At 37.8% G+C, this 12,204-nt stretch overlaps 2 protein-coding genes across 13 annotated transcripts in view; both read right to left on the reverse strand.

Moving 5' to 3' along the window:
• Positions 1–12,204, reverse strand: part of si:dkey-6n6.1 — a 215,547-nt gene that overhangs the window by 70,131 nt on the left and 133,212 nt on the right. The gene's annotated exons all lie outside the window — the stretch shown is intronic.
• atp2b3a (ATPase plasma membrane Ca2+ transporting 3a) overlaps positions 1–12,204 on the reverse strand; it is a 50,179-nt gene that overhangs the window by 11,679 nt on the left and 26,296 nt on the right. For all 12 annotated transcript variants that reach the window (XM_021478239.3, XM_005166819.6, XM_073909330.1 and 9 more), the window contains 8 exons: positions 9,762–9,976; positions 9,072–9,314; positions 8,480–8,721; positions 6,503–6,737; positions 5,716–5,895; positions 4,712–4,799; positions 4,261–4,367; positions 3,133–3,324 (listed from right to left, as the gene is read on the reverse strand). In XM_021478239.3, the coding sequence (XP_021333914.1) occupies positions 3,133–3,324; positions 4,261–4,367; positions 4,712–4,799; positions 5,716–5,895; positions 6,503–6,737; positions 8,480–8,721; positions 9,072–9,314; positions 9,762–9,976 (1,502 nt within the window). The remainder of the gene's footprint in view (positions 1–3,132; positions 3,325–4,260; positions 4,368–4,711; positions 4,800–5,715; positions 5,896–6,502; positions 6,738–8,479; positions 8,722–9,071; positions 9,315–9,761; positions 9,977–12,204) is intronic.

Consider the following 12,204-nt stretch of genomic DNA (forward strand, 5'->3'; position numbering starts at 1 on the left):
CGTAGACTTCCATTACAAAAGACTCTCATTGACTTTCCATGGGATCAAACTTTGTGAGCTCATAACTCTGCATCAGACTGTCATAGAGACTAATGGCTAAGCTCATTTAACTCAGTCTAGCCAGCAGCCAATCACTGATGGCCTTTTAACTTTCTAGCCACACCCCTAACTACCACATACTGCACCCTAGCAACTGTCCCATAGACTGTTATTAGCTGTGCTTTCAAATGCTTATAATTCTAACATGCTAATGACATGTCAATCATGCTAGCAACATGCTACTCATATGCTAATCATACTAATGACATGCTAACTCATACTGGAAACATGCTAATGACATGCTAATTTGTACAAGAATCATGCTAGTAACATGCTAATTCATACTAGACTCATGTTAATAACTGGCCTACATGCATATCTTTGCTTAGCAGTGTCCTATTGACTTGGGGGATGGCTCATCTGACTCAGACAACCAATGAGCATCTCAATATGATAATGAAGCTCACAAGCCACGCCCCCAAATTGATTCCATAGACTTCCATTAAAATAGGCCAAGATGCATATCTTTGCATAGCAGTGTCATAGAGACATGGGGGTTGGTTCATTTGACTTAGACAGCAAACCACAATCAAGTGCACTCTGTAACCTCGCCCATAGCAACAAAACAGAGTACCCTAGCAACCATTCATCAACAGCTATATCTCAGCATCAGAACATCGTAGAGACTTGGAGATTGGCTCGTTTGACTCATGCTAGCAAACGGAACTTCCTAAATGCTACACATGCTAGCAGTGATTAGCTACATGCTAATATTGACTAGCCAAGTACTGTAACTTGCTAGAAATGCTTACTAAGTATAAATGTTTTATCAGGCATGTATGTGAGGCTTGCCTAGTAACCAACCAGGGTACCCTAGCAACTGCCTAGCAACCATCCAAATTACCCTAGCAATCGCCTAGCAACCACCTAGCAACGGCCTAGTAATGCCTTAATAAGGGCCTAGTGACCACTCAGGACACCCTAGCAACCGCCTAGCAACGCCTTAGCAACCACTCAGAATACCTTAGCAACCACCTAGCAACACCTTAGCAACCACCAAGCAACCACTTGGGACACCTTAGCAACCGCCTAGCAACATCTTAGCAACCACCTAGCAACCAGTCAGAACACCCTAGCAACCGCCTAGCAACGCCTTAGCAACCACCAAGCAACCACTCAGGTCACCCTAGCAACCACCTAGCAACACCTTAGCAACCACCTAGCAACCACTCAGGACACCCTAGCAACCGCCTAGCAACGCCTTAGCAACCACTCAGAATACCCTAGCAACCACCTAGCAACACCTTAGCAACCGCTTAGCAACCACTTAGGACTCCTTAGCAACCACCTAGCAACACCTTAGCAACCACCTAGCAACCACTCAGAACACCCTAGCAACCACCTAGCAACACCTTAGCAACAACCTAGCAACCACTTAGAACACCCTAGCAACCGCCTAGCAACACCTTAGCAACCACTCAGAACACCCTAGCAACCACCTAGCAACATCTTAGCAACCACTCAGAACACCCTAGCAACCGCCTAGCAATGCCTTAGCAACCACTCAGAACACCATAGCAACCACCTAGCAACAGCCTAGCAACCGCCTAGCAACATCTTAGCAACCACCTAGCAACCACTCAGGACACCCTAGCAACTGCCTAGCAACGACTTAGCAACCACTCAGAATACCCTAGCAACCACCTAAGCATGCTATGTGACATGCTAATTCATACTAGAATCATGCTAGTAACATGCTAATTCATACTAGAATCATGCTAATAACATGCTAATCCATACTAGAATCATGCTAGTAACATGCTAATGCATGCCAGAATCATGCTAATAACATGCTAATTCACGCTAGAATCATGCTAGTAACATGCTAATTCATACTATAATCATGCTAATAACATGCTAATTCATGCTAGAATCATGCGAGTAACATGCTAATTCATGCTAGAATCATTCTAGTAACATGCTAATTCATACTAGAATCATGCTAAAATCATGCTAATAACCTGCTAATTCATACTAGAATCATGCTAGCAGTATGCTAATTCATACTAGAATCATGCTAGTGACATGCTAATTTATTCTAGAATCATGCTAGTAACATGCTAATTCATGCTAGAAGCATGCTAATAACATGCTAATTTATACTAGAATCATGCTAATAAAATGCTAATTTATACTACACTCATGCTAATAACATGCTAATCCATGCTAGAATCATGCTAATGCATGCTAGAATCATGCTAATAACATGCTACTTATCCTTTTTCAAACTTTGAAAAAACTTTTTCAAACATGCTAATTTATACTAAAATCATGCTAATAAAATGCTAATTTGTACTACACTCATGCTAATAACATGCTAATCCATGCTAATCCATGTTAGAAACATGCTAATGCATGCTAGAATCATGCTAATAACATGCTACTTATACTTTTTCAAACTTTGAAAAAACTTTTTCAAACATGCTAATTTATACTAGAATCATGCTAATAAAATGCTAATTTGTACTACACTCATGCTAATAACATGCTAATCCATGCTAATCCATGCTAGAAACATGCTAATGCATGCTAGAATCATGCTAATAACATGCTACTTATACTTTTTCAAACTGTTTTTAAACTAAACAAACTATTACCAACAGGCTTTGTCAAGCCAGCCTCAAAGTTTGTCTCGACGAACTTTACTGTCTAGTTACACTGTACTGTCCATGTAAGAGCACACAGTGTGGGAATTATACATTGATGATCGGGGGGGGGGGGGGGGGGGGGGTTCAACTTTTTCATTAATGTTAGTTTGTGTAATACATGCTTCAGTGAATCAAATGTATTTTTTTTAATTATATAAAAATATTGATAAATCAATGTGTTATAATGAATTATAATTGAATAAATGTATTTAAGTTTTCAGTGTTTTGTGGGATAGACTATTAAGTGTATTCTGACCCGATTAGCTATTTTGGCTTTCTTTAGGTCAAACTATATAAACTACGCATCTAATTTGACTTTACTTTCAGGCTGTATATAGAAACAAACTATTTTATTTTGAGTGCACATAGATTTAAGTGTATGTACCTGTGTGATGCAGGCGCCGGTGAAGGCTACTATAACAGCCACCACATTCACTGTGAGCTGGAACTGCAGAAACTTGGAGATGCTGTCATACACGTTTCGTCCCCACATCACAGCCTTCACTATGCTGGAGAAGTTATCATCGGTCAGGATGATGTCAGACGCCTCCTTGGCCACATCTGTACCAGCAATGCCCTGTGCAAACAGAGGAATCCATTACTATACTTCAGTATTCATAATCTGGTGTTTTAAAATTGCACCACATAGAAATAACATCTGTAGTTTCCTAGTTCCTTGTCTAATTTAACAGTTGATAAGGATTTTGGACTGACAAATAATTGACGTATGGTCTGGATCAGTGGTTCTCAACCATGTTCCTGAAGGACCATCAGCTCTGCACTTTCAGCCCTTTTAACATCCTTTTAATAAACTCCCCATGATTCTACCATCAGCTCACTAGCAAAGACTGCAAGACCTGAAATTGGTGGGGAAGAAAAAGGGCAGGAATAAGGTCAAGAACCACTTGTCTGGATCTGGAAGATGGCTTTTACACTAATTGTTACTAAATCACAAAATTCAAACATGTTGCAAAACTACGAAACGAACAACAACACAAACCTCTAATGTAAAAGCAACTTTTAAGTAAACTGAATGTCTTGTACAAAACAGTAAATACAGTTATCAGTAGGCCCACACGGATCTGCGCCTGTAAAAATCTGCAGAAAAGTATGTAGAAACTCCACAGATTGTTAAGCCTGTCGTTCTATTTATTCAGCTGTGTAAATATAAATGAAACTAATATAAAAACCTTAATACTATTATAAAAAAGGTAAGATGATTTGTGTACAATACATTTTTTTTAGTCTATATATGAGGGACCTGCTGCAGCTTTGATTACCAATTGGTTCAACTTGGATTTGCATTGTAAACCTTTAATAAAAATGTAGAAAAAATTTTTTTTACTTTATTTGTTGAGATTTTTGCTCCTAAATTCTCACAATCATTTCATATTATTCCATATTACAAATTTCTGCAAGAAAACAGCAAAAAACGTGCACAGATGTACTGTGGATTGGCTGTGGTTATCAGCCTCCAAAATCCATCACACATTTAGAGGACAAATCTTCTCACCATTGCAAACCCCACATCAGCTTTCTTCAGGGCAGGCCCATCATTTGTGCCGTCACCAGTGACTGCAACCACCTGCCTTTGTTCCACAACAGTGCTGTCTATAATACCTGCACACATGACACACACACAAAATTATTCATTCTACATTCAAGATGTTTTCACATATAAGCTGTCATTTCTGGCTTAAATGCTCAAATAAAATTTAACAATATCAATACAAGCTTAAATGGCATCTTATCACATGAATGCTTTTAACTATTCATTAAATATATTATAATCTAATAGTCCTACTGACATTTATTTACATTAAACTGTATTCAACACCACTTCAATGAACCTTAACAGTAATAAATGGGAAAACAAGTGATGTAAGCTTCAAATACAAGTCAAATTCTGCTCTAAAGCAGCTCTAGTTTCATGAATCTCCACTGAAAACAAGGGAAAGACTCACCTTTAACTAGAGTGTGTTTGTCAGTCGGGGAGGAGCGAGCAAGAACTCTGAGCTTGGGCCAAATTTTATCAATGCGCTCCTGCTCAATCTGCAAAAAATATTAAAAGAATCTTGAGTTTTCCAATCCTAGTCTAAGACCAGTGTATGTATGTATGTACACATCAATGCATTCATTTATGATTTATAACATAGTTTTTGGATAAAATTATGTCTTAAAGAGAGCCCAGGGTATCTTATGTACCCCAGATAACCCACTGTATTTTGTATTTCAATTACTGCCATCAGGACGTTTCGTTTTGAGTTCCTATATAGACAAGACAAACAGAATTAAAAATAATTTTATTATGGTGGTCATAAGGTTATTAAATGAGTCCAGGGGGGAGGGAAATAAATATGAAAATTGATTTACTGTATATTTTATGGTTAAAAACATATTAAGGTATACATGGAATTATGCCTCTGGTATGGCACCTTGCTGTAATTTTAGTTTGTTTAAACAGGATAATAAAATGAAGTGAGTCTGCATACATGATGTGAATAAATAAATAAATTTTTAAGTTTTTTATTTATTTATTCACATCATTTATGCACTCATTTAATAAAATACACTTTTATTACAATTAAAGAGTTGTTTCTATTTGAATATACATTAAAAATGTCATTTATTCGGCAAAGCAAAAATGTATCCCAGTGGTTTTCACAGTTTTATGATGCTTCAGAAATCTTTCTAATTTCATTATGGAATATTTTAGCTGGAAACCCTTTTAAGATTCTGTCATGAGTATAAGTTCAAAACGATAGGATGTATTTTAAATAGAAAACGTGTCACTGTAGATCAATTAAACACATCGTTCCTAAATAAAAGTATTAATTTCTTAATAATTAATAATTCTGCATGTCATATACTTATTAACATGCTATATGGTAAAGATTTAAACTAGAAATTCCAATCATGGTCAAATAAAATAGTAAGATTCATTCATAACTGCAAAACATATGTATACCTCTCCCTTCTCATTCCTGATGCGCCTATTGAAGTCCTTTCCTTCCATACACAGGAAGTCGTCGCCAGGATGGATGATGCCACACTTGGCAGCAATGGCACGTGCAGTGTTTATATTGTCACCCGTCACCATACGCACAGTGATGCCTGCTCGCTGGCACTTTCTGATGGCATCTGGGACCTGATTGGAAAATGACATTTAGCCAACCAAAACAGATAAGATATTATCACAAATATCTCTTGTATACAGCACAATAATATATGTGAAGTTTCTTCAACACCGTAAAACCCAACAGTCAACTTTATGAAATGAAATGAGTGTAGTTAACTCAAAATTGACTGAAAGTTAATTCTACTCATTTGAAAAGAGTTTTGAACTTTATGTTGAAGGTAATAAGTTAATTAAATACCTCAATACTTTAACCTAAATGAAGTTTACAGTACTCATATAGATTAGTTGTTGTTTTTTTAAGTCAAATGTTCTGTTGCAATCGGTGTCCTCAAACGGTTTGAGTTGCCTTAACTCATTGGGTTTTACAGTACTCAGTTGGTTTGAGTTCATATTATTGGGTTGTACTGTGCCCAAATTGCCTCCTTTACTCAAATGGACTAAGTTCACAGCACTCATTAGGATTAGTTTTTAAACTTAAATGGTTTGTTGCAATTGGTTTCCTCAAATCGTTTGAGTTACTTTAACTTTTGGGGTTTTACAGTGTATAAACAGCAGAGCTAAAGTCTAAATATAGACAATACACACATAAACAAAGCTCGTAAACAAGTGGTAATACCTCTGGTCGAACAGGGTCTTCAATGCCGACCACAGTGATGCAGGTAAGGTTGGAGACGATGTCGGTCTCATTGTCCCAGTCTGGCAGGGGGTCAGCTGGCAGCTCCCGGTATGCAATGCAAATCGTACGAAGGCCATCACATGCCATCGGCTCAATCACTTTCTTTACCATTTCGTCTTTGTCCCGTGCCCTAAAAGCACGAGCCTCGCCGTCACGCGATAAAATGAACGAGCATCTGGAATTAAGCAGAACTTAATTACTTTTTTTTAAACAAAGGATACACATCGGTACATCGTGTTACACAGTTAAAACGTCTATTAAATTTAGTACTGTTTTTAAACGAAATGCAGTGTGAACATGATTTAAATATCAAATTTGCATCAACCTAAAGGCTCCGATATACTACAAACAAAACTGAAGAATGAACTGAAATGACCCAGCAGGCACACAATTTCATAAGATGCTAATATTAGGTTAGTTTTAGGTCATGATATCAGGGGACCAAAATACAATGTATAGCCAGCGTCTGGAGGACGTTATTTTGTCGTTCAATAACGACATCAAATGACGTTGATATTTGGTTGATTTTAGGTTGTGTTCGAAAGTGACCAAAATCCAACATCGAGCAAACATATTAAAGCAACGTCATTTTGACATCAAATACTGACATTTGTTTGTCAGGTACAGTATGGCAAAAAAAATACAACATCTGATAGACGTCATAGTGGCAACGTCCACATAACGTCAAGTTGTAACATCAATAGACGTTGATATTTGGTTGATTTTTAGGTTGGACGTTGGGTTCTGACGTCGACCTGACTTTCATTTCCAAACAAAATGCAACATCCTCAAGACATTGGGGTACAACATCAATCTGACATCATGTTAACGTCCTGTGCCTGATGGGGAGGTAATTATTAAAAATTTGTTTTGAGTTTGTGTTGGCATTTCAAAACAGCTCACTAAAGCAAAATTTTGGGGGTAAATTTAATTCTAAACACCTTTGAGCTAACATTAGTCATTGGCGATTTGGCAATCAGTGGATATGTTCTGGATATCCGCACCTCTTTGACAAGCTTGAACTTATAGTGTCAAGGCCCGTCTCTCCACAGTCGAAATCAGTGTCCTGTGCCTTTTTCATGTTTCACAAACAGCAATAGGACTGGGCGGTATGGCAAAAATGCTATCTCGATAATTATATAATGTTAATGATATATCTTTCAATATCAGTTGTTAATGCTTCCAGATTTAAAAAGAGTACCCCAACAATGAAACAAAAAATTAGAGGGATCATTAAATGACAACATATTTCCGTCCACTAAATTTTGGGTGGCAAAATCTGGTACATCTAACATCCATACACTTCTAGATTCCCACTGTTGTACATTTGTGATGTGATATTGGCTCTTAGATCAATATAGAGTAAAAAAGTCCAGAGCTCATTATTGTTATTGACAAAAATTTAATTGCGATTCGATACAATATTGTTTATCAGCACAACCCTAAATGGCAATATACTTTTCAGGACACTGTCAAATCATGCGCCGCAACTTATGAAATATTAAAGCCTTTTTAACTTATTTTTGCCCTCAAACAAAGAATGAAAACAACTATTTTGAAGTATATCAGGGAATTGCAGAACCCCAAAGACATTCCAGACGTGCATTCATCCAGCAGTTTATTGTAAAAGTATTTTTAAAATGTCAGATCAAATTTATAATTAGCGCTTTTCATTAAACAGGTACAAATTAAACCCTAAATAAATGCTGTAAAAATGTTCTTAGTTTTAACAAATAGCTAATAAAATTAAAAAGATATCAATATCATAACAAAAAAAAAAGTTTGGAATCAGTAATTATATCTTATGTTCAGGCAGATTTGGTACTCAACAAATATTTTTTATATCAGATTGTGCTGCTAAATAAATTGGAGAAACTAGTACAGTATCTTCTTCAGGATTCACTGACCACAACTTACTTTTTGAGCAGGATCTCAGAGGCTCCTTTGCTGTACAAGCGGAAGCTTCCATCAGGCATCTGAATGACGGTGCTCATGGATTTTCGGACTGAATTAAAGGTGTAGACTTTATAGAGTAACTCCTCTGGGATCTGCTCTCTCACAGCTTGGTAGTCCTGCTTCAGGTCCAGGACGAGTCCCAGCAGAGCACACTCTGTCTTATTACCCACCTGTTTGGGCAGCCCACCTTCCTTATCAGCAGGCTGGAGGAAGAGTAAGACAGAGTGAGTAAGAAGATCAAATGATAACTCCAACCTGTAATGCAGTATCCTTTAAAGGGAAAGTTCACCCAAAAAATACACATTCTGTCTTCATGTACACTTCAGTTGAGTTTCTTTCCTCTGTTGAACATAAACGAAGACATTTTAAAGAATGCTGGTGACCTTCATTGATAATGTTTTTTCTTATATGGAAGTCGATGGATCCCAGCAGCATTCTTCAAAGGATCTTCTTTTGTGCTTAATGAACTCATTTACAAACACTTGAGGGAGAATAAATGATGAGGTAACTTTCATTTTTGGGTGAACTAGCCTTTAAAGTAAAAGCATCTGACCATTATTTTGGAGGTGTAGGCGCAGTTCACAGCAATAGCGCTGCTGATGAGCTCCAAAGTCCTTGGGTTAATCTGGTCTGGCGTTGGGATGTCCCGAAAGAGCTGGTCCCCTATATAAATCTGGACTACTGTCATCCGGTTAGTGGTGAGGGTCCCTGTTTTATCAGAGCAAATAGCCGTGGCATTGCCCATAGTCTCACAGGCATCCAAATGACGCACAAGGTTATTATCCTTCATCATTTTCTGTGAAGAAAAAAATGAACAGGATTATTGTTCAGTGGATGGCACTGTCACCTCACATCAAAAAGGCTGCTGGTTTGAGTCCAATCTGGGCCAGTTTGCATTTCTGTGTGGAGTTTGCATGTTCTCCCTGTGTTCGCGTGGGTTACCTCTGGATGCTCTGGTTTCCCCCACATGTGCTATAGGTGAATTGGATGAACTAAATTGGTCGTAGTGTACAAGTGTATGTGTGAATGTTTATGGGTGTTTCCCAGTACTGGGTTGTGGCTGGATGGGCATTCGCTGCATAAAATATATGCCGGAGTAGTTGGCGGTTCATTCCGCTGTGGCGACCCCTGATAAATAAGGGACTAAGCTGAAGGAAAATGAATGATTGATGAACTCTACTTTGAGTCAACATCATTCTTTGACACAATTTGACAGAACAGCAATGACTAATTACGGACTTACTTTTACGGAGTAGGCCAGTGATATGGTGACAGCCAGCGGCAGACCCTCAGGCACTGCCACTACCAGAACTGTAACTCCAATGATGAAGAACTTGACAAAGTATTGCACGTAGATCGGTGTGCACTCTGTCAGCCATGGCTGTTTATGAACAATGAACGTTTTAATCACAAAGTACAGCATCAAGATAATCACAGTGATGGCCGACATCACCAGACCTGAAACAAATCATACACCAGACTGCTTAGGAAAGAAATAGCACACATCTCTGCAAAGAGCCACACAGTTTTAGCTACAGTATATTTATTAAAAAAGGTTGAAACACTTTAAGGATTCAACGTTGAATAGAAAGCAGAAAATGATTACTTACACTTTAAATAGAAGCATAATGTAATGTTTAAATGTCTTCACTCTGCTTTGAGTAATGTAATAAAAGTGTTCAAACTGATAATTGGGCCAAAACATTTTTTTAAAGGTAGTGAATAAGATTTAATATACAGTAAAAAGCACATATATTTGTAAATAAACTAAAATGACTTTAGTTTATTTAGAATGATTTTTTTATCATGCAAGTACCTGCATCAGAAAAATCCACTTAAAAGGACAGTTCACCCAAACATCAAACTTGTATCATTTACTCACACTTGACTTGTTCCAAACCAACTTGAGATTTTTTTTTCCTATTGAATACTGTTACATCCGTAGACATATATTGTTTGTATTTTTGCTCCCGTTCTTGCTTTCTCTCTCTCTCTCCCTCTCCATGCAAGTCATTTTCATTAGGTCTGCCTAATCTGACAGCTGATTGGATAGGAGACTGGTCTGTCATTATTGGGCGACGTGGCACAGCAATACAGAAAGGATGCCTGGCAGAGGGGAGAGGAGCGCACTTCTCTTTGATTTTGTTTTTGTAGATTTTTGCTGACACTATTTAGATTTTTGATCACTTTGCTTAAATTTCGTTTGGGTAAAATTATTTTACACAATTTTGCCAACTTTAGAGACTTCTGTGCCTTTTGTACATTTGTATTTCGTTTGATTTGTTTGTTACTTTGATGGCCCAGCTCTTTCCAGCTTTATACTGAGCTTTTCTCAGAGAGTAAGGTGAATAGGGAAAACGTTGTACGACTTCTATCTTGCAAACATGTAGTTAACCTATTGTTAGGGACACCAGATAAGAGGTGAACACCATGTTTTGTTTTTTATATATCTAACAGCTGAGAATAGGGAAGAATACAGCGTATTCTCAGCGTATTCACTGAAGACTTTTGTTTCAGTATGCTTTATAAGAAGGTAAGAGGTTACTCTCGAGTTAGAATTGTTTTCTGATATTTCTTTATTTTGTTTGGTGTCAGGGGGCAGCACGTTGGCACAGTGCACATTCGCCTCACAGCAAGAAGGTCGCTGGTTTGAGCCTCGACAAGGTCAGTTGGCATTTCTGTGTAGAGTTTGCATTTTCTACCCGTGTTCACGTGGGTTTCCTCCGGGTGCTCCAGTTTCCCCCACTGTACAAAGACATGCGCAGTAGGTGAATTAGGCAAACTAAATTGTCCGTAGTGTGTGTGAATGGGGGTGTGTATGGGTGTTTCCCAGTGATGGGTTGCAGCTGGAAGGGCATCCACTGCGTAAAACGTATGCTGGATAAGTTGGTGGTTCATTTAACTGTAGCGACCCCTATTAATAAAGGGAGTAAGCTAAAAAGAAAACGAATGAATGAATGTTTGGCATCACTAGCGCCCCCTTACTCCTGAGTTGAACTAATATTTTGTTTGATACTTTATTTTTGAACTTGCTACTTTATAAAAAATTTTTCATTACTTTAAATATTTATTTTCGTGTATATTTGGATATTTGTATGGTTTCACTTTTGTAAATTAAATCTCTTTTGTTGGCATATCTGTTATCAATAGCCCCTTACATACAGACCTTTCAGACGGCAATTTTCCGTAAAGGTCTGTACGTGTGAACAGGCCCTTTTTGAAAATATAGGTAAATTTGTTCCGGCAATTTTCCAGAAAGAGAAGTTGTAACATTACCGGTAATTTCCCGAAATGCTACTTTGTGTGAACGCAGAAGGAAGATTGCCGGAAAGAGCGCATTCACGTCTAGAGCGTCTACTTTAGCCAATCAGAACATTCAGACGTGTTCACATCCGCACTGTTGATGAAAATAAAAGCCTTTGAATATTTTTCCAGACACATTTAGCTGCTAGATGTTGGTCAGATTACGTTTCTATGTTCCTTCTTAATGCCAACTGTCTAAAAAAATTATCGATAAAATGCTTATGATAAACCCCTGTTTGTTTACCTTCAAGCTCTGCTTCAGTTACTTGACGCGTGAGCACGTGAAGCAGCCGGTAAGCGCCAGCACACACACGTATATTATAAACATCTCGACATCTGAAAGTGTTCCTCCATATGTTTTCACATAAGTTGTTCACAATACC

The sequence above is a fragment of the Danio rerio genome, chromosome 8 (assembly GCF_049306965.1).
Source record: "Danio rerio strain Tuebingen ecotype United States chromosome 8, GRCz12tu, whole genome shotgun sequence".
Taxonomy (NCBI): domain Eukaryota; kingdom Metazoa; phylum Chordata; class Actinopteri; order Cypriniformes; family Danionidae; genus Danio; species Danio rerio.